This window comes from Dermacentor albipictus, chromosome 1, assembly GCF_038994185.2.
Source record: "Dermacentor albipictus isolate Rhodes 1998 colony chromosome 1, USDA_Dalb.pri_finalv2, whole genome shotgun sequence".
Lineage (NCBI taxonomy): Eukaryota > Metazoa > Arthropoda > Arachnida > Ixodida > Ixodidae > Dermacentor > Dermacentor albipictus.
In genome coordinates this window covers 144,922,992-144,950,631 of record NC_091821.1, presented here as the reverse complement: position 1 = coordinate 144,950,631, position 27,640 = coordinate 144,922,992, and the positions used below count along the sequence as shown (strand labels likewise).

Below are 27,640 nucleotides of genomic sequence, written 5' to 3'. Positions count from 1 at the left end.
TAGCGCATACATGTGTTGCTCGATTTCTTTGCCTCAATCTATCGAAAAGGTGAAACAGCTTATTTGCTGCGCTCAAATTTCGCATTAGGAAGTAACGTAATCGTCGGTAATTTTTTTAGTCCAATTATGGCTGTAAATGCAAAGTCAACGTATCCATTCACAAAGGTGGACCTTTCTTAGACCGGCCCGGCCTTATCTGCCGGTAGCTCCACGGCACGACGTTGCTGCCAGTTGAAGATGGCGGTTGTGCTTCACACGTCCACGGCGTACGAGCAATGAAGTGTGATACGTTTTCCATGTAGCAAGGGACGAACGCCCGTCGAAATCCACAGGGAAATGCAGCCCACGTATGGGGAAAGGTGTCTCGCTTTGAGAAGTGTGAGGTGGTGGTGTTGTGAGTTCGCAAAATGCCGTGAAGACTTGTGTGACAATGAGCGTTGGGGGAGGCCGCATGCGTCACTGACTGACGACTGCGATGGGACTAATGTCTTAATCGGTGTGGGAACTATGTGGGAACTATGTGGAAAAATTGTGCAAGGTGCTTAGAACAGTACGCATATATTGAATTACCCGTATGTACCTTACTTTGGCCAATAAAAAATAGGGGCAAAGACTTTCTGACTTCCCCTAGTATATATGAGATACGAAAGACAGCGAGGTTAACCGGAAGACATATCCATTTTGCTACCCGGCACTGTGGAAGGGGTAAAGGGAGTTATCAAGATGAAGAAAAGCACACACGCAGAGAGAAGGAGAGGACACACACATACGAACACACTAAAGAACGTGGTAGTGCCACAGTCGTCCAACTAGGTCGCGAGAAAATTAATATATAGAAAGTATTTTAGTGTATAATGCTGCAGAACTTCGGTCTTCAACATGTACCCTCGCTTATTGTTAACTTCGGTCGGAAAAAGTTCTTTAAAAGCGGCAAATTCTGACAAAAAATATGCCTTTGCAAGTTGACCATTTTGTACTGGTAAAATGAAAATCAATCTTTTCGTTTAATTATACTTGGCTAGGAGTGTACTTTACAGTAAAAATTCGCTTGCGTAAATACATTGTACAAATTTTTCTAGAAAATAAAGCATTACAAACATACCGAAATGGCAGTTTTGGTCCACTTTCATGCTTGATTTTCGCATTGAGGTGCTCCGTGAATAAATATTAAAAAAGCTGTATTGGGTTTGGTTCCTGTCATTATCTTATTTTGTTTCAGGCGAGGTGTGAATTTTTGAATTTGACCTCTGAACCAAGCTCGGCATAATTCCGCTCCACCACTTCGCCGCTCAGCCCAATGGCTGCCGCGCGTCAGGCAGCTGACACGCCCAGCGTGGCACTGTAACGCTGATTTCCTCAGCATCTGATGGCTCCACTGTGTGGACCAGTCCTAAAAACCATTAAAAATATCGTATTTGCCTTGTCATCCTGTCGTATCTCATATAGAGCGTGCCGCGCAAAAGCCGGGAGGTAAGGTGAACGCACTCGGAGTTCGCTTCGGTTATCGCAGCCTGTTTTCGTTGTTTGTTTTTTTTTTTTCTTACATTCTGATTCGCGCCTGTCTGGGAAACGTCAGGCCACAAACCTGAGTGCGTATGCCGTAGATGTCTGGTACACATGGAGTGTTCATCCCGGATAAAGTTGTACAAAGTGGTGAAACTGTGCCGGCGAACTGTTCCACGCGCAGTTGCGCTATAAAAAAAAATGAAAAGCTGATAAGATGGTGTGCATGGGCAGTTAGGTATGTGGACGCTTGTCATGAGGCAAATTGTCCGTAATGTCACATTCAAGACAGCTAAAGAATCACCGTCGTCACCATCATCATACTGTTTGCCTATTTAATGTACTTACACTGCAGGAAAAACGGCTCTCCTTTTTCTCCCCGTTTCTAAAGAATCGCTTACTGTACTGAACGAAAACAACACACGGCCGCGAATTTGCTTATTCAACTAGCTCCAGACATCTAAACTCGAATTTTATTTGTCAAACATTTGACTTGAAGCCTAATTCTAGCGGAGTGACTTCTATAATTGGACACTTCATATTCTTGCTTCGCTGGGCACAATGTCAGTCCATCAAAGACAGTGCATGTCAAGATTGGCTACAAATTTTGAAGTGTTCTAGTTCCGTTAATTGGGGGTGTGCACTAACCTGCGTGCAAGCAAGATTACTTGTTTTTTCTTGAACTGCGATGTTCGGCACCCGCAGAATTTTATTATTATTATTACTACTACTACTACTACTACTACTACTATTATTATTATTATTATTATTATTATTATTATTATTATTATTATTCATGTGTGCGCTTTCTATATAAGTGTTAGGGCAGGAGGTCCCGAAGTGAAAACTGTCAGGGGGACCTCCTATCGGTGTGACCTCGGTTGATCACAGGGCACGTGAGCCTTGTGAGCATCGTGATGCCTTTTGGAGTTACGAATAGAAGACAAGGCAAAGACAATATTTTAGAAGGTTTTTGGGACTGGGCAACACAGCCTGGCCCTCAGTTGCTGAGGAAATTCGCATTACAGCCATGCGCTGCGTGTGCTGACTACCTGAAGCACCTTTGCGATGTAGTGGTGGTACGAAACATGCCGAGCGTGGTTCAATGGCCAAATTCAAGAATTCACATCTTGCTTAAAACAAAAATCATAATGCGATAATGACGGAAACAAAACGCCAACAAACTAGCCTATGTAATGCCCTTTGTGTCGTTCATACATGGAGCACCTCATTGCAAAAATCAGGACTCAAAATGAACCAAAACCCACAGTTTGGTATTCTTTCCAAAAACTGTTTACTTTTTATTCACGCGAAGAACTTTTGCTGTAACATACAACATTAAGACAGGCAAGTAAAATAATCAAATTGAACAAATGACTATTTTGCCTGTAAAAAATTATCAATTTGGCAAATCCTTGTCACAATTTGCGCCTCTTAAAGAACCTTTCCCGACCAAATTTGCCGATAAACGCATGTTGAAGGCAAACCTTTGTAGATTGATCAGCCGAAGTTGCGCAGCATTACACACTAAAACACCTGTTAAATTAATTTTCTCACAGAATCATGTTTCACGTACTTAAGTAAACTCTGAAAGTAGGTGACGTGACAAGAAATTTTTTTCAGCTTAAATGTACTGGGACGTTACTGTGAGCAAGGTAGTAAACAGCCATGGCTTTTACAAGAAAATATGAGATGGTCGAGTGACACGTCTGGGACACTTGGCGTGGAATGACCTACGTATGTATGTATGTATGTATGTATGTATGTATGTATGTATGTATGTATGTATGTATGTATGTATGTATGTATGTATGTATGTATGTATGTATGTATGTATGTATGTATGTATGTATGTATGTATGTATGTATGTATGTATGTATGTATGTATGTAGGTAGGTACGCATGTATGTATGTACGTACGTATGTATGTAGATAGATTATGGGATTTTACGTGCCAAAACCACTTTCTGATTATGAGGCACGCCGTAGTGGAGGACTCCGGAACTTTCGACTACCTGCCTGGGGTTCTTTAACGTGCACCTAAATATAAGTACATGGGTGTTTTCGCATTTCGCCCCCATCGAAATGCGGCCGCCGTGGCCGGGATTCGATCCTGCGACCTCGTGCTCAGCAGCCTAACACCATAGCCACTGAGCAACCACGGCGGGTTATGTATGTATGTATGTATGCATGTATGCATGTATGCATGTATGTATGTATGTATGTATGTATGTATGTATGTATGTATGTATGTATGTATGTATGTATGTATGTATGTATGTATGTATGTATGTATGTATGTATGTATGTATGTATGTATGTATGTATGGATGGATGTATCATTATGCTTGACATACTTATTGAATACCCCAGCCAGCCCGTGTGCACGTGTATTAGTACTTTTTGGAGGACACCCTAACTCTATAGCGCGCAGTTTAACTAAGTGTGAGGATGCGCGCAGGAGTGACATAGAATGTGACAATAGAAAACAGTCTTATTCTCGGAGCTCCGACATTACGCTGCAGCAACGACACTTTAGACTGTACACATCGTGGTGGAATGGAAAACAGGTGCACTGCCACAGCCTAGTCATGCCTTAAGAGTGCAGCTGCAGCCACGGCCGATATTCTGACTACCAGAACCATCTGCGCTTAAAATATAGAAGGACAGGCGGGCCTTTGCACTGTGGTCTTTCGCGCTGCATACACGACAAATTTTATATCGATACACTCGACTTCCTATCATGTGTCAGCGGTTCTTTCTACTAGTCACGATTACGCAATGTAAATACACATGCGAGATTGCGAAAGCTTTGCGCCCGTGCTACACACAGAACACGCATAGCGCGCCGCACGATGTTATTTCTGGCGCGAAATTATCCTGCTCACGCCCTGCAAAAACTTGCCTCGCCCGGTACGATTCTCAATCGCAACAATGCGTTGACGGCGTACAGGTCGCAGCTTCACGCCAGCCGCACTACGAAACTTCGTATTGACGGGCAGGCTGGGGAGACGCGCGCCGGCAGAGGTTGCTGCGATCGATGAGGAGCGAAAATAGCGGCGTCGAAGAAAGTGGCACAAAACGAGGCCCCACGAAGTCGAGCGCGGCAGCGCGCACTGAGCGTCTTATCAGCGGGCGCACTGCGCGCCCCGGCTTTGCATATTTCACAGCATTATTTATAACCTCCACACCGTGCGAGGACCCATCATTTTTGTTTCTTTTTTGCTTCACCCCATCACTCATCTAGCCGCAATATTAATCCACCTAGTGTAGGCGTTGCGGACGCGTAATCGGTATGAAGCCTCGACATTTAAACCCGCCCTGGCGAGTTAGCCGGCTTTGCCAGCTTTGCCTGTTTTCGTTCTATTTTCTCTCATTCTCTCACTACCCCACTCCGCCATTTTTAATTCTAGTTTTGCGCATTCATGGAGAATAATTCTAACGAGAAAATGACTTCCTGAAGTTAATGAGTGCATACTTTCGCGCTTCCAAGTGATTCATTAACGAGAAGAAAGGGGATTAACCGAGGGGCCCGATTTTCATAAGTCATATCACAAGAAGCCAACAAACAATGACACCAAGGACAACATTGGGGAAATTACTTGTGCTTAATAAATTAAATAAAGAAACGATAAATTAATGGGAATGAAAGTGGATGAAAAAACAACTTACCGTAGGTGGGGGAACGATCCCACAACCTTCGCATTTCGCGTGCGATGCTCTACCAATGGAGCTACCGCGGCGCCATTTCCTCATCCACTTTCTTGGGTATTACTGAAGCGAAATAAATGGAGGGGTTGTCGCCGTTTACTGTTGACGGCTACACATTTTCGTCTGGTTAATAATTAAAAATAAAAAATTAAAGTGTATAAATGAAATAAAACAGAAGATAATATATCATCTCTAAGGGTCAAAGTCTCGGGACTTCGTATGTTAGTTACTCAATATGGAGCCAGGTTCTCCTAGTTCTCACATACGTGAATGCATACATACACAATAACGAACATTATGAACGAATAAGAATGAATAAGAATGATAACGAATGATTAAGAACAAATAAGAATCCTAACGAACGAATAAGAACGAATAGAAAATAACGAACGAGAAAAACCAGGGGAACTGAGAAATTGCAGTCAAGCACATGACCCACCGCTTTCGAGAAATGGTTACTCAAAAATTGTGGCAGAATTTGTTGCTGCTTCAGTTGATATGTTTGCGCACTATTAAAAAAAGGCCGCACGGAAAACTGCGAACTAGAACAGCAATGCTACAAAACATTTAGAGTCCCTAATTTTGAAAACTGCTGCGAGGAGTGGTTTCCAGCAAAATGTTAAGCCGAGGTCCTTTAATATTGTTCAAATATTATTGAAGAACCCTGGTTATGCTTTGAGCATTTGCTTAATTCAAGTTTGTAATTACAACATGCCCCCTAAAGCAACTAACTAAATGTGAATTAGTAAAATCTTGGTAATTGAAAATCGCATTCGCGATTATATCGCGCAGTCATGATGACCGCTGCTGCTATGAAGCTGTGGAGGTATTCTGTAAGAGTCCACCTAGTGGACACGTCCGTTTCGTCTGCTGTTGAAGTTCTGATTGGCTGGGCTAAGCTGCGCGTCCGCAGCAGCGAGATGCCGCAGCCAATCAGCACTTAAGTAGCAGACGAAATACATATGTCCAGCAGGTGGACTCCTACAGAATACCTCCCTGATAAAGCGCCGCCGTATATTTGCTCGTCTGAGCTGCGCTGCGCTGAGAATTTCGGGAGTTTTCGTGCATGGGGGGGGCTTTGTAGTATGCCTTCCGTCGAGAAGGATTCAATGTGCTGTGCCGGATGCGATCACTGCGCACGAAAAGTCGTTGATGCAGTTTCGCTGCACTGCCGCTTTCGAGTATGTACTGCTCAAGCCACACGATGTCAAACTGTAACGGCAGACTGTTGCAATGTGTGTCTACTCGTTTAACGCGCACCAACGCAGAACCGTGACCCCTGAAAGACGATGTAATCAAGTAATTAAACTAATAAGCGAATAAATTAGGTGCTATAGCGTTGCCGCTATGACTGAGTCCGATCGGTTCTGGTGCGTGTCGACGCTGGCTGTCGTTGGACTGGCGGGGCACTAGCATGCTTGTGCGGCACGGGCACATTTCCCATCAGTGGCCATCAGTAAATCGTGTGATTGTGTCTTCCATAGCCTTTGCGTTCAAGCGCAATAATTTCGCTCACGGAGAGAGAACGATGAGCCGCAATTATTTCGCTTGTTTGTCACTCATTTCTTTAACAGCAGCGTATAATGTGACAAGAGACCTTTAAGCACCGCTCTTTATCGACATTCCCCTAACAACTCCATGCTGTAACTGGCTGTCTGTGCCACGTCAGTTGATGTTTTGCTTGTCCTCTTAGCAACGCGTTCCGCAGCAGTTTCTACCGCTCTATGAGCTTTCTTTTAATTACCTATGCCGCTTCACCATCAAAAATCTCCTAAAGTACTGCGAATTCCTGCACGCGGCAGTCTGAAGAGAACACTACCCGTAGTTTTAGAGACGACTGCATTTTTGCTTTAGCTTTTTGCATTGTTAAAGGAAGCACGGAACGCGCTCTCGACGATATGAAGAGTACTGTCAACGAACGAAAGTGCCTTTTCCGGTGGTAAGAAGTGTAGCTTAAACAAATAAACGAAGCAAGTTAGACCGGCTGCTATATAGCCCGATGACAGTGTAGCTCAATGCGGAGAGCTGAGACTTGTAGTACTACCCAGACAATTTCGTCGCTCGCCACCGGTTCAAGGTTGCAGCGCGGTGCGTTCAAAACTCCACCGCATCAGTCCCATATTGACTTGCGGTTGAAGCTCATGACGCCCTATAAGTCTAGGATATTAACTGTTGAATAGGTTAAGAAGCAGTGATGGCCAGTATCGAACATAGATGTACCTTAGATACTATCTTAGATACTCCTCGGGTATCTTGTATCTGTATCACGATGCGTCCGGCAAGAAGTGTGTCAATATCTGTATTTCGAATACATGAAGGAATGTATCGTGTATCTTAAGATGCAAGATACTGGCTATCGCAGCATCACCGTGCGAAACTGTAAACGTTGGCTGAAGTCCGCTTGTCACTTCAGCCAACGTTTACAGTTTCGCATGGTGATGCTGCGCGCACATCTGCGCGCAGCGGACCTTTCCTTGTATTCCTTTGCTTTTTGTTTTGTTTTGTTTTTAGTTGCGTCGATGCCATGACACTTGCTCATAGCCACCGTACTATGCTGCGTAGGCAAATGCATGCGGCGTCTTTCGCGCAAATTCTGGTGCCGCTATAGTGTCGTTGTCACGAAGTTTGAAGAACGCAAGAGTGAGCTTGCCTTGCGTCTAGTTGCTTTCACACATTAGTGGTTTGAAGGATCTCGTGGATGTAAGTTTGACTGTTGTGAACCAAAGCATGGATAGCGCTGCTCCCGGGAGACTTGTGCATAAGGCTGCTATTTTGTGCACGTGATTGTTGCTCGCAAGCACCAAAAGCAACGTTTTGGACTACGTTACATGAGAAGAATTCTGCGAAATACGAATAAGCTACGAAAGTTGCACACTACGGACGGACTAGCGCTTCTTTATACGTTGTGACAGGTTGTTGATCTGCTCGATTTTTGTAGTTAATGCGCTCCAAACATAAGAAGGATATTTCTGTACACTCTAAGTGCCAAAATTAAAAAAAAAATGCTAAGAACTGAACTATTAAAACTGTCAACTTGAGCCCGAACAAAACCATATGCTGACCGCGTTACATTTAGGATCGATGCGAGTGCTTTCTAACGATTCTGTCAACGCTGCTTGTACAGGACATACTTACGCAAATAATCGAGCTAGCACTTGCTCTCTGAAATAGTCGTGACCAACGGGCGTAGATTATTGTTCACTTCAGACCATCACAAGCATTTCGTTCGCCTGCTTCAACACATTTGTGTAATAATTTTGCGGCAACAAAGGAATCAGTTACACCTCAGCCTGCCTAACGGAGCCTAGGTTACAAGGTTGAAATGAAGCAAGGTTGGTTGGAGTTAAGAAATTTCCAAGCAAACATTTTTGCGCATACGCGTTTGCTACTACATTATATAGATCTATAATAAATTTGCGAATGTAGCGAAGTATCATATGATACAAATGGAAAGTATCGTATCCGATACAATAATTGCCGTAGTATCTTGTATCTTGAAGAAGGGTAAAAAGAAGGACACCGACCACTGAAAGAACACAAAAAAAAAGACGTTTTGGCTCCCCTGACGGGAGCCTTGTGTGGAGCCGAAACATCTTTTCTTGTATTATTTCAGTGGCCGCGGTGTCCTTTTTACCCTTCATGATGCCACCCGACCAGACGGGCTTCCGTCAAAACCTCGACTTTATCTTGTATCTATCTTAAATACTTGTTGACCGAGTATCTTGTACCGTATCATGATACAATTGCAAAGTATCTTTGTCCAGCCCTGGTTGGAAGGAATCAGCCCGCGCTTATTTCACTCCTGAGTGGAAACAGAAAGCCCGACGAATAACTATACACAGTATAGAGAAGAGTCGTCAGAACCGACGTGCTGTATAAAATACTTTATTTTTGATCAATTATCTGCCATTATTGCCTAAAGGGGAAATCTAGTGCGCGCTAGCTCTTTAACAGCACGAAACTTAACAAAACAGAATGGTGCCTCGTTATTAATTTTAGTATTCGCAAATACGATTTAACTCTGTGTGATGCGACTTGTCTTCGCCTTTTATGTCTATATGTTCGTGCGAGGCAGGACTGTGTGCTGTGGATGTTACGCCCTAGGACGTTGTTTCCTTCCTTGCTATATAATCTTTCTGCTATGCGAAAAGGAGAAGCCATCACTATTATAGGCTGATTACAACTTTCTTTTATTTTCGTTTCAATAAGAAAAGTCGCAGTTTCGCCCGAAAAGCAAAGCATCGATTTCTATAGCAGAAATAGAAAGAGAGAGAGATGAAGAAGAAAGGCAGAGAGGTTAACCAGATAATAGTCTGATTTACTACCCTACACTGGGGTTGGGGATAAGGGTTAGAAAGAGGACAGAGAGGAAAGGGTAAAAAATGCACACACAGAGACACATGAACGTCGTTCCAGTTAGAGACATTCACAAAGGGCGGTAGATCGCAAGAAGCGCAGTAGCGCTTGGACGGCCTTCTGTGATGTTAGGTGTCGATGGTGTAGAATTCCTTCTTCCTATAGTGGTCGATCGTCCAGCTGGTTGGGTTCGTGGTGAAGGGATTCTTTCTGTGGACTGTACTGCGGGCAGTCGCACAAAATATGGCCAATCGATCCTTCATGGCCGCAGTGGTCACAGGTTGCGGTGTCGGCCAACCCTATGCGGAAAGCATGGGCTTTGGTAAAAGCAACGCCCAACCACAGTCGATACAAAAGCGCGGCGTTTGCACGGCGAAGCTTTGATGGGACTCGAAGGCTTAATGTGGGATCAAGGGAGTATAGTCCGGAATTCCTGAAATGTGGCTCATTCCACTACGACGTGGTGCACTGGCGAGCAAAAGGTGGAGCTTACGTGCTGCGTCAGTTCTAGAAAGTGGTATTGGTACGTGGTGGTCCTCAGTATGGACTGAACGGGCACATTGATCGGCCCGTTCATTGCCGATAATCCCGCAGGCACTTGGAAGCCATAGGAAAGCTATTTCATGGCCTGCATCACTTATACGGTGCATCGACTCTTTAATCTGAAATACCAGCTGTTTGTGGGGTCTGCGTCGTAAAGGTGACAGTAGAGACTGCAGTGCCACTTTTGAATCACAGAAGATCGTCCACTTGTGTGGGGGCTCATCACCGATGTAATGAAGGGCGGTAAAGAGCGCTGCGAGCTCTGCTGCCGTCGATGATCGCGCGTGAGTCATCTTAAATTTGATGGTTGTTACTTTCGCTGGTATCACGATTGCCGCAGCGGAGATGTTTGACAGGACAGATCCATCAGTGTAGATATGCGTAGAGTCACGGTAGTTCTCTTACAAAAGTAGTAACGTGAGCTGTCTAAGGGCTGGTGAGATCAGCTATTTTCGTGATGCCAGGTATTACCAGGTTGATTTTTGGCTGAGCGAGGTACCATGGAGGAATCGAAGGTCTCGCAGCAGGAGTGAAACAAGCTGGCAAAGATTCACCATGTGCGGTTATAGTTTGGCTGAAAGAGGTGCGAGGTCTCTCCGCTGGTAGACAGGCTAGGTAGGTGGTGGGCAGGAATCCTGGCAAGATGCCTTATATGGGCCCTAAGCGCTTCAATTTCAATGTGGAACTTGACAAAGCGGTCTCTAGTGATTGCTATATTCGCCACTGTTGATGCACTCTGAGGCAGGCCTAGACAGATCAGGAGCGCTTGAGCCTGAACAATTTGTATTGTGCGTAGATTCATTTTGCCTGTGTTGGTTATTGCTGGCAAGCTGTACCGCAGAATGCCGAGAAAAAGCACCCTGTATAGTATTAGCATAGCACTTGTCGACATTCCCCCAAGTCTTGCCAGTGAAAAACTTGAACAGGTGACAGATGCCTGTAAGCCGTTTTTTCACGTATACGTGAGGGCTCCATGACAAGTCCCTGTCGATTAAGACACCTGGAAAGTTGTAAGGTCTAACATATGGTATTATTTTGCCATTTATCATTACACTGTAGTTTGTCATAGGTTTCCGCGTAAATGGCACTAGCGCGCATTTCTCAGAGGCAATTTCCAGGCCTCAATTACGGAGGTAGATAGCAGTTTAGGTGGTAGCTCTCTGAATTCTCGCTCGCAACTGTAGGCGTGTCATTGCAGACGTTCATATGCAGATGTCATCCGCGTACACTGATCGCCTGACTGTGCTTGGCACGTGCTCAAGGAGAGGGATAGCAAATTAGTAGACAGCTATACGAAGTAAGGATATTAGTTTTATTGGCCGTATGAACTTGTAAATATTCGCTTACTAACTAAATTAAGAATCATGGTGTCACGCGCACAAACAAACATGAACACATTTCACTCAATGACCGCGGAAAATCGATGTCAGAACGCTGGAGAGAGGAAGCGCGGCAGCAGCAGCGAGCGATTTGACCTTCGTGCTGCCTCTCGCTTCAACGCGAGCTTAGCGGCGAAAACACAGCGCACACGAAGCTGTGAGCCCTCGGCGCACCGAGACTCTTTACTCATCACAGATCGCTTTCAAGATAGGGCCCGCGCGGCCGCGCGATATACGCAGCAGCCGCCGGAGTAGAACGCCCCCCCCCCCCCTTTCCCCCCATTCTTCCCGGTGCCATGCGCGCGACGGAACACGGCGCGCTTCGTCCCCACTTTCTACCATTTTCCTTTCTCCCGCGCACGAGATTAAGCCGCCATCATTGGCTCACTCTCCCGCGCTTTCACTCGCACATGCAGCATATGGCGCGCGGCAACAATGTTATCGCTCTTGGACTTTGTGCGGAACATCACGTCGACGGCAGAAATGCGCCTGGGGCGTCGACATAATTGCTATCGTAATAAAAAGAAAAAGATCCAGACAGATATAGGCAGACATCCGCGTTCACAATACAGTTATCACGCACTCCCGCGTCCTAGTAGCATTCCAGAGGCCCTATTCCACATATCTACTATAGTCTGACGCCCCCAAAATTGACATCGTCTCAGTCGCCTGCGAAGACGGAACGCAGCGGCCAATCTATGGTCCACTTAACCGGGACAGCAGAATGCTTGGAATGCAGTTCGCGCAAAGCATGAGAAATAAACGGGCTTCTTTTGTTTAACGCACAGGGGGTGGCATGCCCAGTGGTACGCAGTCCCGGTCGAGCCTACACCTTTGGAAGACTCGCGGACATTTCCAGGGTAGCTATCCGTCGCGGCAGAGCAATGTTGCTCATTACGGAAGCCGGCGTTTGCCGCCCTGTCGCCTCTGTATTCCCATAGTTCTAAAGGACAGGAAAAAAAAAAAAGATTTTGTTTCATATAAGGTGGGGAGGTTGGCTTGACGTATAAATACCCATAGTCTTCCTAACTTCACAGCAGTGTTAACTTAACGAGAAACTTGTTAAATGTATCAAGCTTTTAGTCACCTTAACGACCGCATTGAGCAAAAAGAATATGGGGAACCCATGGACTCGATTTTCATTAGAGGCAACAATACGAAGGAACGAGACAGTAAAGCCGGAAATATCCCCTGTGATTTCATTGGCTTTATTTTCTGTTTGCTTCATTTAGTTGTAAGAACAACCTAATCATTTCTGGAGTACGTCTTAGTGACTTTTCTAGGTTTATATTTTTTATATTTTTTTAATAGGGAGTAAGTTTACCTTTTCAAATTTCGACCGTTCACTCCGAGTGCACAAGGAACGATAAAAAGAAAAGAAAAGACGAAATCTCGAGCAAGTCATCATCAATTAGCGACTTCTCGGTAAAATTGGGAGTGTTTTGGTCCGCGACCTGACTACTTAGTACAAGAAAAAGTTTAAATTGCGGAGTTTCTTCTACGCAATCCCAGGATGCTGAAGCTCCGTGATGGTCCGTCCACCGCATAAAGAAAAAAGTTATAAACAAAGGTGCTGCATCCGTTTCTCCTAACTGCACTCGCGTATTACGGTCACAGCGATAGCAACAATCCAGAGAGCCCGTAAAACTATATCTGTCGGTGTCGAAGTCCCGCTGCGCCGCAGCGTAGGCATTGCGCAGCTGAGGCGCATATAGTAAAATATTAGCTGCAAGAAAATGGCGGTAACGAATCGCCGAAGTTCAGCAATCAATCGCGGTGCCACCGTACTCCTGTGTCACAAGAGCCTGTGTCACCGAGTCCAATTCGCCTATATGTATGCAGCGAACGTATACATGTTCGAGCGCGATGTTACTTGACGTGCACATCCGGATTTCCAGCTCATAACTGCTAAACACAGTACAAGAAAAAGCGCACAAAGTCTAGTAGGCTACTTTCATAAGTCAATGTTTTTTTTTTCTGTTACTCTTGTATACTTCTCTCTTCTTCCAAGGTTATTTGCAGCGTGTAAACTCGGCGACGTGTGGATTTTAGGTGCCCAGCGCGCCCTAATGTAGTGCATCTCAGGCACGTGTATATCCTAATCTTCTCAGCCGCGGCGCCTTCGTCCTCCAGCCGCACAACGTCATATTGTTTTTCACCACGAACATGGTGAAGGACTGTACGTAATAGTGACTTGTTGGGCTAGTTGTTACATCGTTATAATAGGAGAATGCGAGCAAAGAAAAAGAAAGAAATCGAGAGGCAGACATAGACAACGCGACAGGAAGGTGGCAGCCACTATACTGTCGCTTTGTCTATGTCTGCCTCTCGTTCTTTTTTTTCCGTTTTCAAGTTTGCGGGTTTTCTGTCTAGCCTCGCACGCCACCGGGAGGGTACACACTTCTTGCGGAAATTATCATTATCATTATCATCATCATCATCTACATCATCATCATCATCATCGTCGTCGCCGTCGTAGTCGTCGTCGTCAATGGCTGGGTGCGTCCCCCTCCGTTTCCAACGTCCCTGACGTGTTCTTCACTATAGGACGTTTTGCCCCCCACCCCCCTTCCCCGATCTAGTTTCTGCATTTCCGCCAACAATATCAACCGCGCAAATAAACATCAACACAAGCAGGCAAGGACACGATAAACATGCGTGGTCTTTTGTACCACTGATTGTGTTAACGGTCAGTGCAGCGTACACAATTTCACACTCTGTTCTGAACACGACACAATATTTAATGGAACCATATGAAGCCAAAGAACGTACACTGGGAAATTAACTGTTCTTACTTTTATTGAGCTGTAAAACTCACTACAGATTAAATTTGCGATAAGGAAAAAAGAAAAGAAAGCCATGACCTCGAGAGTGACGCTGGTTAACACTCCCCATAGGCCAGGATATAAACACATGTACACAAATATACGAGAATGTGTACGAAAGGAGAGCCGTTGCCGCACCGCACGCTTCGTGCGGAGTTTGTAGCTTCTCCCTCGTTCTCCCCCCCCCCGCCCCCACTGACCCCTTAGTTCCGGTACCAGAAGTTGTTTCTTTCTTTCTTGTACATTCATTTGCGCTTTCTTTATAGGGAATATGAAGCTTATTGCACATCTATGTCTCATGTATAATTAAGCCCACAATTCAACAAAATATAAAATCAGTTAATTTCCTATGTGCTGTCCTTGGCTTCGCTGTCTGACAGCTCTATATAGGATGCTTTTTATAGCTGCACAAACATTTTAAAATTGAAAGTAAAATAAATAACGCTGACCGCATGTTTACCATTCGACAGTTTTTCAGGTTGAAAGCCTCTAGATAAGAGGTAAATTGCACAGTGCGTAATGAAAACAGTTGCCACGATCAACTTTAATTATTGATTCGAGCAGTTCGAAGCGCTTGCTTTACTTTATCTAACCGAACGACGAAGTGTTGAATAGAGAAGTTGTGGTGAGGGCTACGGGAACGGTTTACTTCGCTTCCACGGGCTCGCTGAAATTGAAACGAACATTTAAAAGGAACTGTGACGTCGATCAATGACTGCGAGCAGCAGTTAGGAGCCCTCGACCCCTCGACACGTTGAGAGGCTCCTCCTTGAGAATCTTTCATGATCGCTGTATTAAACGTTAGCGACAAAAGTGCGATCGCCATGACGTCGTCTTGTCGTCGTCGCACTGCTACTACTGTACGGTCGCTGAACTGCAGGAAAATAGTTGCGGCAAAATTACGCGAGATTTTTCTCACTGAGAAACTGGAAACTTCGTCCTCATTTTCTTTCTTTTCCCGAATAGCGTAGTGCACTATCTTACGCTGAGCGCGAAAGTCGCGCCGGAGGAATTACCTTAGACAGCCGCATTCAGCATGACCCGGCGAGCGTCAGACCCACATGCCGAGCCCGAATAACGGTCCTTTGTTTCCGCGCCGCCACGAGGCTGGCACGGTGACGGCGCCGCGAGTGCGCGCAGTCGCTCACCTCGCTCTGGAGCGAGTCCGACTGCACGTCTTGAAAAGGCGCCGCATCACTCCTCGCTCCGGAAACGGTGGGGTGACCTCGTGCGTTGCGCAACCACGGCGGCCACTGCAGGACACACCGGCTGTCGAGCGATCGAACGACACGCTTTCCCCGTCGGGGCGCCTTGCCTAACACGCGCGCATCGCGTCAAGTCAATAAGAACGAGCCGCCTACACGGAGGCGTGTTTACCTTCTGCCGACGGATATTGAAGCGTTGTCGACAATAACGACGCTTCCTAGATAATACGCACAGTCTGACTCGCACTCGTCTAGAGACTAGAGTGGTGGCGTGGCCGGCTGCGGGCTGTGCCAGCGTCCGCAGTTGCTGCCTCGCGGTAGCTGCTAGGCTCCACATATGTTCGCCCTGCGTGTGGGACCTAGCACGCGGCATGACCATGCGTTGTCTCACTGCGGCGTCGGTTTGTGCTTTTTTTTTTCTTTTCGAAAGATGATGGCGAGATCAGCCGACTGACCATTCTAGAGAAGTGTGATTCAGACTAATTTCGGTATGCGTGCGATGGGAAGATAGGGGTTCGTACCCCACCTGTGGTCAGTTGTATGTTGTGTAACTGGCCTCTTATGTTGCACAGGAGTTACAACATAACAAGGTACGCGGTTGCCCAGTGACCGTACGAAAGTGGCTAGTAAAGCTTCTTTCTCACTTTGAACTTTCCCTGCTTGGGAGCCGTATACTTGAGACGCATTACGCGAGTTGGTGGTCAATGAAACCATAATGCATGAATTTTCTTGTGAAAAAGTTAAACGAGCTTTTCATTAGACCAGATATGCCTGAACCAACTTCACTTTTCTAATGAAACGCTTAGTTGCAAATTTAGGCGCAATAAATTGTCGCGTATCAGTTATGATACACCGTGCGCTTGCGTTTCCTTGTCTTTTTTTTCTTTTTTTTTAACCATGCAAAAAGACATCTGAATTGCAGAAAACTTGCAAACAATATCAGAACGATCGAAAAAGTTGACACGATGCTTTAAGAGATGGAGCGTATTTCTCACAGCTCCAGCCAGCACATGTTTTATTAAATTTTGATGACATCCTTGATTGACTGATTGATACCTTCAATATCTAGGCCGGATCATTTTAAGACCTTGGTTTTATGTTCATTTTTTCTTTGCATAGACATTATGAGTTTCTCGCAAGCCGAAATAAAACCTTCTACCTCTCTTTCCGAGGCTTTCTTGTTTATTCTATTGTTATTAGCTCCTGGAACATGGTGGGCTCCACGCTATCTTCATCGCAAACACTGCTGGCATTTTAATTTTTTACCTATTCTGCCCAAATAATGGTTCCAAGAAAAAGTATAGCTCGTGCAAATAATAAATTTTGCCGGCAAATTTGTTTTCTGTCAGCAAATTTGAGAGAATGTATATCTCTACCGTCCTCCACAAAACAACCCATAACTGCATGCCGCATCATATATGATACAGCAATCAATGCTTGCTTCACAAAACCACCCGAATGTATTTCTCAATCGAAATTTCACGGTAGGCTAATAAAGAGTAAATGAAATACCCTGATATTTTTTGTGCGCCGATTTTAAATGTAGAAATTCTCGAAGTAACCTCTTTACTTAAAAACTTATTGCACGCTGTGTGACGAGCGGCCGCCACGTATTTTTGTAAAGGAAACTCAGTTATTATTTTAAGTGCTAAAGTCGCTGTGTATTTCATTGTTAGAGAGGCTATAAATTCCCGGTGAATATGTAGGATTTTTTCCCCCTTTTCGATTCTGTTACGCTATAGAAGAAGTTATTCTATTATACATGATACGTCATGTAAGGGGCTAATTCATTTTTTTTTGGGGGGGGGGGGTGCAACGCAGGACAGACGGGAACAGAGCACGAGAACACACGCCACGGGCGCTGACTAACAACTGAGGATTTAGTGTGCGCTGATTGGCATGTACAAATGTCACATGTCCAGACACAGGAATGAACAAACAAATCAAAAGATAAAAGTGCATGGTATCTCGAGACTGATTTTGCAACTGCGGAAAAAGTTAACTATTCACTTGCAGCAAACCAAGTTCTTCGTCCAATAAAGCGCTCCTTCTTAGGATATTTTCCACTTCCATAATTTCGAGCGTTATCTTGTGCTTACTTCTCCTACAATTACTTTTTTTTTCTTTCAAACAGTGGCATGCAGCCGCAACCTTCTGTTCCAGGGTTGTTTTCGCTTTTGATGTCAGGTAAATATCGCTCAGAAAAGACAGGGTTCAGCGAGCCTATGCAGATTCCCTCGCTATGGATGAAAACTTATTCAACCCAAGAAACGAAGGTGGATTGAATATACGTGTACAGTAATTCGAGAAAGGCACCGGCGCTTGCATTGGACATATCTTGAAACCAGGCTGCTCCGTAGGCCTGAATGCACTCACTGACACAGGACAACAGCTTATCATGTGCGATGGACTATAATACGATCCTTTATGCCGACTGAACAAGCTAAAACGCTCGAGCATGCCACATTCTCGAAGAAATCAATGACCCGTCCCAATTTCTTCACCTGAAAAGAATCGTCAGTAGATGAAACATCCAGGCAGTTCTGTAAAAACTTCGCGAGACCATTTTACATGTTCCCACCTTCCTAACAAACATTCACAAGGGATTGTGGATTTTATGCGTTTTTGCATGGCAATCCAATTTTAACTTCTTGAAAGGGCCAAAGGAACCAGTCTGTCTATCCTTTTTGTTTCTTTCTTAACTATTTCGAGGCCGACTTCAGGGCACATTTCAAAGCATGACAAAACTGCTAACACTATTAGTAAGCGTGTCCCTCGACTAAGCGAATTCCTCGTCAGCAGCTAAAAAGGACAATACGTTCTTTTTTAGGTAAGCAATATTTTTACATGGTAGTCTTCTGGAGGTCGACTTATACCAAGCCCAAACGTCGAGTTCCTCGGAGTCTCAAATCCTGCCTCATTAGTGCCAGCAGTTCGTGAGGCTACTCCTCTCTGGCTGAACAGTAAACTTGGGCCATAGGGCCTGCTCCGAAAGGAATCGAGTGGAGCTGTTTATGCAGCAGCACACGCCCATGTCATGGTGACATGAGTTCATCTTCCGTCTTGATCCAAGAAAATGACCTAGGTGGTTGAGCCGAATCTGCTACAGGGTGCTTCGATAGTGCCGCGCACGTCTTTAGAATATGCTGTTGTAACTTAGGCCAAGGAATCTTGCGCAGTCATGTGGTGCGTCCGACGTGTGGCGCTAGCCCGCAAAGGGGACATCCTCGTCGCTGCTGCGCTGCAGCCCTAAGAATGAGACGGATGCTTTCCTCTCATTCACACAGTGAAAGTTACGTCAGCCGTGGTAACCGGCTTCTTTGGAACTGTATGGGTTAGATTCACCGGGTTTCCTGTTCCAAAGCAACACATTCACCATGAAAGACGCTGTAGTGGAGTGCTCCGGACTAACCGAGACCGGAATCCTATGTTCAGCAGCAGCTTGAACGCCAAAGCCAGTAAGATATTGCGGCAGGTAATACCTGCTGGCGGCGATACATCTTTAAGAAACAAAGAATGCAGTGATATTGTGAAAGCAGAACATTCAATTAGCGCCATTAGCTGAAGTATGTAACAGAGAGCGTATAATGAAGCTGGAGTAAAGTGAGTGAAGCTGGTGCAAAGTGAATGAAGCTGGAGTAAAGTGGATCAAGGTTGATTAAAGTGGATTACAAGGTGGATAAATGTTGGTACAAATTAGAGCAAGGCGAATTATGATGGATTAAGGTTGGTACAAGTAAGAAGGTGGATTAAGGTGGATTAAAGCGGATTAAGGTGCATTAAGGTAGAGTTATGAAGGACACGTGACAAAGTGTGACGTCACGTATCATGGACGTAACCAATTAATTAGAGAAGTCAAAGTGCTTTCGCATTCAAATCAAGTAAGGATACTTAAGTGACTCAATTTTTATACAGTAAGCGACGCTGCAAAAGACACAGCGCTGCTTTTTTAAATTGAAACTGACCATACGATGAAAAAAGTATCTGGCCAATGCAAAGTAAAATAAAGAGAGAAAGAAAGGAAAGGAAAAATAATTTTAGTCTTAGACATCCTTAAGCTAAGTGTCGCTTACGGTCCTCTCCGCTCACACTTCACTTGTGCAGGCATTGCGTAGAACTGTTGTTGATTTGACATTTCTATAAGCGCGTCTCTTCGACGCCAACTGCGCGCGGTCACTTCACTGCAAAGGCTGAATCGGCTTGGTAGCATAGCGAAGACAGCGTTTTGCCCAGCTGGTTTTGCCTTCCGGTACCGCAATGAGCACTGTACAAAAGCGCACAAAGCTAGCCTGAATGGACAGTTAACGTCGAGCTAAGAAAATGCTGCCAAACCCTGACAAAACTGAGACCATGCGAGTCACGATGGCCCCTGTTAAGCCGTATGGGGACGAAGCCATGAAACGACGAAGCTGGCAAAGCCCAATGTGACACGACTGCGGCGATCATAATTGTGGCAACGGCTACAATGGTTTGAGAGTGTCGCTGCAGTAAACGTTCACTGGCTGACAAACACCCTCACTGCAAAGTATCTTTTATTGCGATAACAATTATATGGACACTCCAGGCGCATTTCCGCCGTCGCCATGATCGTGATTAAAATTCAAGTGCGACAATATCGTCGCCGCGCGCCTATGCTGTATGTGCGAGTGAAAGCGTGCGAGGGTGAGCCGGCGATGGTGGCTTAGTCTCGCGCGCGCAAGGGAGGACAGCGGGCAGGTAGCACGCCGTCTTTCATCGCGCGCAAGACACCGGCGGGGGGGGGGGGGGAGTGCAGAGGGGGGGGGCATTCTACTCCGGTGGCCGCTGCTTATGGTGGGCCGCGCGGCCCCTATCTTGAAAGCGATCTGCGATGGGGAAAGAGTGCGCCGAGTGCTGATAGCCTCATATGCGCTGTGTTCCCGCCGCTTAGTTCGCGTTGAAGTGAAAGGCAGCACGAAGGTCAATTCGCTCGCTCCTGCTGCCGCGATTCCTTACTCCATGGCTTTGACAGCGAGTGTGCCCGGTCATCGAGGGACTTGCTTTCATGTTTTCTTGTGCGCGTGACACCATGTTTTTTTTTTATTTAGTTAGTATGCCTATGTTTGCAGGTATATACGGCCGATAAATCTACTATCCTTACTTTGCATAGCTGTCTACTAATTTGCTATAATAATCGATGCTTCGCCTTTAGGACGAAACGGCGACGTTTTTTATTGCAATGAAAATAAAGTTGTAATACCGTATAATGGTGGTGGCGGCTACTCTATTTCGCATAACAGAAATTATATATATATATATATATATATATATATATATATATATATATATATATATATATATATATATATATATACTAAGAAAGGAAACAATGTCCTAGGGCCTAACATCCACGGCACACAGTTGTGCATCCCACAGAGTTAAACCGTTTTTGCGAGTACTAACATTAATAACGAGGCACCATTCTATTTTGTCAAGTTTCTTGCTGTTCAAGAGCTGCGTACTAGATTACACCCCTTTTAGATCGATAATGGGAGTCCGGGAATCTCGCTTTCCGGGTCGCGGCACCAAATCCCGGCCGCGGAGGCCACATTTCCACGGGGGAGAAATGCAAAAGCGCTCGTGTATCGCGCATTGGGTGCACGTCAAAGAACCCCAGGTGGTAAAAATTAACATGGAGTCCACCACTACGGCGTGCCTTATAATCAGATCGGGGTTTTGGCACGTAAAACCGCAGAATTTTATTTTTATCTTCCTTTTCGCAAGGGACCCTTGCCGAAAATGAGATTGTGTCACCCCGCGTCACCGCCTTTCCGGTAGATGTCCCCTAGTCCAAAGGCCTTCGGAGTAACCCTGTGTCAGTGGTATTACCAGCGCCACTCACGGCGAAGGTAGCAAACGTGGAGCATCCTTCTAACTGCGGACGTCACGCACATGTACGTGAGCTTAGGAGCAGGCAACTGGCCAATCAACCCTCGTGTGCTGTACGTCATGACTTCAAGACTGCCTCATTCGAGGCTCTCGCTATGTAATTAGCGAGAATAAGGGGATTCGATGGACTCAATTTTTGTATGGGAAAATGGCCTAATTCCACAGTAAAGCACTGCAGGCGTAATGCGGGGAGAGAGCGAGAGAAGAGAGGAAGGAAAGGTAGGTAGGTTAGCCAGACTGAGTCCAGTTTGCTACCCTACACGTGAGGAGGGGTATGGACGAGTGAAAGAGAAAATGTGGATTCGGCTCCCACCTGCCGCAAGTTGTATTTTCGTCCACTTTCATTTGCCTTTTTCTTATCATTTCTACATTTACATTAAACATAAGAATCAATTTCCTCAATGCTTTCTCTGGCTTCATTGCTTTTTCGCATTGTTTGGACTAACGAAAAATCGAGCCTTTCGGATCCGTCCGTTTTTTTAGGCCATAAGAACTAGAAGTACTTTCGTGTGTGTGTGCGTATTATTACCCACCAATCATTTCGGTCTAGCGAAATAGGTTTTAGTCACCGAACATATGTGTCAATTTTACGGGTGCAATAGTACTTTATTTAATAGTTGTTTTTTTTTTTTGCCTAGAACTTGCTTTACACTGCGTGAAGCAAAACCCACAAAAAACATTTTTCATATTTTTTCCCCCTCTACATTTCATGCAGGATGGTGGGCCATATTGATGGGCGTCGCCTTCTTGGGATGTCCGTCCGCGGCAAAGCCTGACGGTGGTAAGTGTTTCACTTCAGGATGTCTGACAACTAACATTCACCGCCTTCCTCTGTATCTCTCTTCCCTTCCCCCTGCGTATAGGGGGAAGGGGAAGAGACGCTTTTCACTTATTAACATCCCCGGACGCTTTTCATTTATTAACATCCCCGCCGCTTATTAACATCCCCAGACGCTTTTCACTTATTAACATCCCCGCCGCTTATTAACATCCCCAGACGCTTTTCATTTATTAACATCCCCGCCGCTTATTAACATCCCCAGACGCTTTTCACTTATTAACATCCCCGCCTTGTCTTTGTTTTTTTTTTCTCTCTCTCTATCTGACATGTCGCATTACGGCGTTACAACACGAAGAGTTACCGCTCTTCTTGCACCGTTAGTGCGCCTGCCAGATGCACCCTGCGAATGCGAAGTCACGGTGAGTGCAATACAGCTAGCATACACGCAGCAGGAAGCTGATCGACCATGGTGCTTACGATAACGGCAGAGCGTTATCGCTCTAACGTTGCTGGCTGTCAAAGCAATACAGTGCGAGGCAAAGAAAATAAGGGTGCAAACTAGACGAGGACAAAGAACCGGCGTTTTTTTGTCCTCGTCTAGTTTGCGCGCCGTTAATTTCTTGGAATTATGACTCAACAACCAGCTCGCCACGAAGGTCCTGCACAGTATGAGGGTTTCTTTCTTTCTCTCTCTGTCTTTCGTATATACTTGATATGTTCCTTATCAAGTGAAAAAGGAGAAGAAAATTAGTTATGTACATGCGCACTCCCGAATAGACAGAGAATGAATTTAATAATTAATCACACTTTCTTTTTCACATTTTTCGCGCACTCTTATACTTTCAAATGATAACCTGCACCAAACTACCGGCGCGAATTAACCACTCAGATCGGTACTAAACCACCGGCGAAACTGAACAATCGCTCTCGACAAGCCAACCCTGTGCCGCCACTTTTTTTTTTTCTTTTCGCGCTCGTGTGCGCGCCAGGTATGGACAAAGCTTGAACCGCTGGGAAGAGACGATAATCTGGAGCTAAGCGCATGGCACCTCTTGAATGTGCCAAATAGAGAGCAAGATAAAGGAAAATCCAGACTTTTTCTTTTTATGCGAAGCATATTACGAGAGCTCAACCCAGCTCCTCAGGCGCGGCGGTGACGCCTTGAAACCACGTGACACCGTGACGTCACGACAGAGGAGAAGTGGCTTTGGCTCAACTCTTGCAAGACGGGCTGGGTGGGAATCGAACCAGGGTCTCCGGAGTGTGGGACGGAGACGCTACCACTGAGCCACGAGTACGATGCTTCAAAGCGGTACAAAAGCGCCTCTAGTGAATGCGGTGTTGCCTTAGAAACGAGCTGTTTCTAAAGCTCAGGCGTGCGTCTCTTGCTCAGGCGCACATTTCGTTGCCGCGCCGAACGCTGCTTTGCTCGACGCTCACCGCGTCCAATGCGGGGCGCGTAGTCGCTGCCCTGTAGCCCATTGTCTTACACCCCTTGGCGGGTCGACGGGAACGCTGTCGCGTTCCACTCTTGAAGGCGAAGCAGTAATGCATGAGTTGTTTCTTCGTCTAGCCGAACCAAATATAGCCAAGCAACAGCAGTTCACCAGGCTAAACAGTGGTTCAACAACTAAAATAAAGGCTAGTATGCTTCGCATCCTGGGCTTAACCTTATCGAAGCCACAGCCATTTTTTTTTTCAGCATTTTGTGCGCCGTGTGATGTGTTTGATATTCAGTGTCCTCGGTCTTCAATATTTTCAGTTTCAGTTTTATTACCTTAAAGGCCCCTTTCTGGGGGGCATTACTGAATTATTGAATTCAGATTATTTTTTCCGGTGTTTGTCTCAAACGAGAATTTCCAAGTAGGTGGGAGAGTAGTGGAGTTTCGCTGATATTGCTCGAATGAACCTCCCCAGGATCTTTTTCTCTCCATCATTCTCTTTCTTCTTCTTTTTTAAATTTAGTTTTTTAAATATTTGCGTGAAAGTTTACCTCCTTTTCCAACAAGTTCGGTAGAAATTCCTGTCAAGGCTCGACGCCATAACCTCTGTTTCAACTTTTTTTTTCTTTTTTTTCTATCAAAATGTTTGTATAGAGTGGCCGGTCAAGGTACCGGCCAATGAACTCAGTAGTAAAATATGAAAGGCAAAGAGTTTTTAGCCCTACCTGTTTTTAGCCCTAACCTGAACGGTCGTATGGTAATACGGTAAACGGCTGCTTTGTACGTGCTCTCTTTCGCAGGACGTAAAGATTTTCCGCAGAGATAGGTGCTTTTCTGTGCACTAATATAGCATGGCTAAAACTCCCTAGTGATGTCCCTTACAATGTGGCGACAAGCGTCGCCCAATCGCGATAAGATGGCTACAGTAAGAGATACTTTTCTAAGCATTACAGGGTTACTGAAATGGGTAGAAGCTATTGATGTTTAGTCTCATTTTGCTATGGCGGAAAGAAACCAACGTAATTTTACATGGTAAAGTTCCCGAGTACAATTTTCTAACATTTCTATTTTTCCTGCGCCGAATTCACGTGCAATACCGACTTATTTCGGTTGTAAGCGAACTTACGAAAACAAAGGTTTAGGCGCCATTTGTAGATTTCACCAGAAAATCCAAGCCCTTATCGTTCATTGTGGTTTCTGCACGTCACAGTTGACAAAACACAATAGTTTCGGTAACTAACATGCATGTTCTTATCGTTAGTAGAATTGAGCGAAACAATGCACTGACGTGCTTCCCACTTCTTCAAAACGACTTGTGAACTTGCTCTGTTCAAGGCGCTGGCTTTAGGCTTACTTTTATGTTTTCCTTTTGCTACGGCCTGCAAAATTTTGGAGGGAACTCATGGCTACCGAATCCGGTTAATTAACGCGACATTGAGGATATAAAGGAAAAGCAGGCGTATAAATTTGCACACACACGGAACTTTTTTGCATATGGGACTTGCTCTGGCGAGTCGGCAGTCCTTGAGCGAATAATACAATCGCGCACACACCCACACAAACACAAATGTCCTGTGTTACTTGCTTACATACGAAGACGAGAGGTGTGCCCTTTGTACAGCTTTGGGGCAGTGAGACGACCGTCCTTTCACAGAGGAGATCTGGGGACCGTGGCCTTGTGCATCTGCTATGTGCAAGGCCACAAAGGCGCTGATGCGTTTTTTGAAATGCACCAGCCTGTATGACCGCCTGTGACTGATTCAGCGGTGAACGCTCGTGTGCGTAACAGTGGAGACTGTAATCTTCTTCCTTTTCCTCTTTCAATCCCTTTCCCGCTTCCCCAGTGCATGGTAGCCTACCGGGCTCAGCATGGTTAACCTCCCTACCTTTCCCTGATGATTGATCTCTGTTTCTTTCTCTAATTGTCGGTTCTAGTTAATGTCAGCATGTGTTTCCCTTCCCGCGGTGTTTCCCGCGGTGTTTTCTCTTCCCATGGCACCAATTCTGCTAATCAGACTGCGAGTTATCTGCACTCACCGCGCTAGCTAAGTGGCTATGGTTCTGCGCTGCTGAGCACGAGGTCACGGGTTCGGTCCCGGCCACGGCGGCTGCGTTTCGGTAGGGGTGAAATGCAATAACGCTCGAGTACTTGGACTTAGGTAAAGGTTAAAGAACCGCAGGCGATCGAAATTGATCCGCAGTCCCCCGTTATTCGGCGTGCCTCATAATCATGTCGAGGTTTTGGCACGTAAAGCCCGAGAATTTATTGTTTAATTACCAGTTATCTGCGACACGCGTTACGTAAATTGTCGACAGAAAACTGTGCATAGCTGGTGCGATGGGGCTAGGAGTCGCCTGACCCGAAACAGGGGTAAATGAAAATCACTGAGCGAGGCCCTCCTTCGTTATGCAGAGGACAGAAATGGGCTGATGAAGGTGAGGATGTCTGTTTACAATATCAGCGAGGCACAACCACCCACGTCTATCTCACTGATCCCTATGCGCTGTACACAAGTGCGTGCACGCACGCACACACATGCGACATTGCATGGGGTAAGAAACGCGCCATCTTTTCATGGCCGGAAGAATCTCCAAGACTGTAATGCATAGCCTAGCCCGAAATCCCCACCCCTCCCCACACCCCCGGAAACCCGTCAATACTCTGGACGCCTGCCCATTTAGTTACTCCGCGGTAATCAAGCGTCCCACTCATACGCCCGAGATCTTGCAAACCGCGCACCACTGGAGGATGACCACCGAGCAGACCACCCGCTCATTACTTTCAATGGCATCACTAAACACTACATGCTGTCCCGAGGCACTTATCCGCCTGGATACGACACGCTGTCGAGAGAACAAGAATTAATTTTCCGATAACAGACACTGCGGCCAACTCGCTACGCTATATCACATCGTCTGGGAATGCCAAAGAAACCCACTGCCGGATCCAGTACCCAGCCCAACCAACAAGCTGTGGGAGAGTGAACTTGCCAGCTCTAGCTCGGAAAGGGCGAAGACAGCGGGTAGAACCAACGGGGTCCTGGACTAGGGAACGCGCCCACCAGCCAGCTCTTTTTCCATTTAATAAAATTTTCCCCCCCATGCTCTATACACATTTCGTGGCCGTTAGGTGTCGCCGTTTTGTGCAACAGTGCATCTTCATTGGTAGCGGGAATAAATAAACAAATTATTTTTATTTTCTTTCATCTGCCATTGAAGGCGTACATATATATAGCACCGGACTTGCGAACACGTGTGTTATGGGCGCACATTCGTCCTGTTTTACAAGGCACGAGCGTGCGCGGGCTTGACGCGCTCGGCTCAAGCCTCGCAAACGTGCTCCCTGCTCAGTTCGCGCACTATAGGCCTGTCTGGTACGCTGAACCGTCAATGATTTGGCCTCCGCGCCATCTAAAACAGCGTGTCCATCGAGGTTACAGAACAGGAAACGCGCCCCCCCCCCCCTTCTCGTCCCCGTTTCAAAGCGCATTTCCAGGCATTGCCAGCGCGCCGTTATACTGTCTCCGGGAATGTCAAACCTAATTCCTCAAGAACGCCAGCTCATCATCTTAAAACTCTGTCTTACGCAGATATACGCGGCGGCAGTTCCTCGCTCAGGAGCCGATTACAGGTTCAGGTAACCGAGCGACAGCTCATATATACGCGTCCTTACGCCATTTCCTAAGCGGATTTAGGCTGCGGAAGACAGAGTGGTAGCGATGACGGAAGCAGCTGTTTCAGTTCGGACAGCAGGGTTACGTGCTGTAAGAAATGGGCCGCCCTTGTCCGCCAATCTGCCCGTCGTTCGTTCGCTACGCTTTGATTTAGGCACGTCTCGACGTGACGTAAGCAAAGATGCCCTACTTACGTAAAGTACACTTCGCAGAGGTCTGGCTCACCGGGGCATGTCTTGCATGTCCTGTTTTCCAATGAATGGCGCTGCCCGCGCATGCGGAGGTGTGAGCCGCGTGCATGCGTACAAACTGC

At 45.9% G+C, this 27,640-nt stretch overlaps 1 protein-coding gene and 1 long non-coding RNA gene across 3 annotated transcripts in view; one reads left to right on the top strand and one right to left on the bottom strand.

Moving 5' to 3' along the window:
* Culd (CUB and LDLa domain) overlaps positions 1–27,640 on the top strand; it is a 210,016-nt gene that overhangs the window by 111,872 nt on the left and 70,504 nt on the right. For both annotated transcript variants that reach the window (XM_065429524.1, XM_065429523.1), the window contains exon 3: positions 22,146–22,211. In XM_065429524.1, coding sequence (XP_065285596.1) covers positions 22,146–22,211 — 66 coding nt within the window. The remainder of the gene's footprint in view (positions 1–22,145; positions 22,212–27,640) is intronic.
* Positions 1–27,640, bottom strand: part of LOC135900080 (uncharacterized) — a 38,442-nt gene that overhangs the window by 5,720 nt on the left and 5,082 nt on the right. The gene's annotated exons all lie outside the window — the stretch shown is intronic.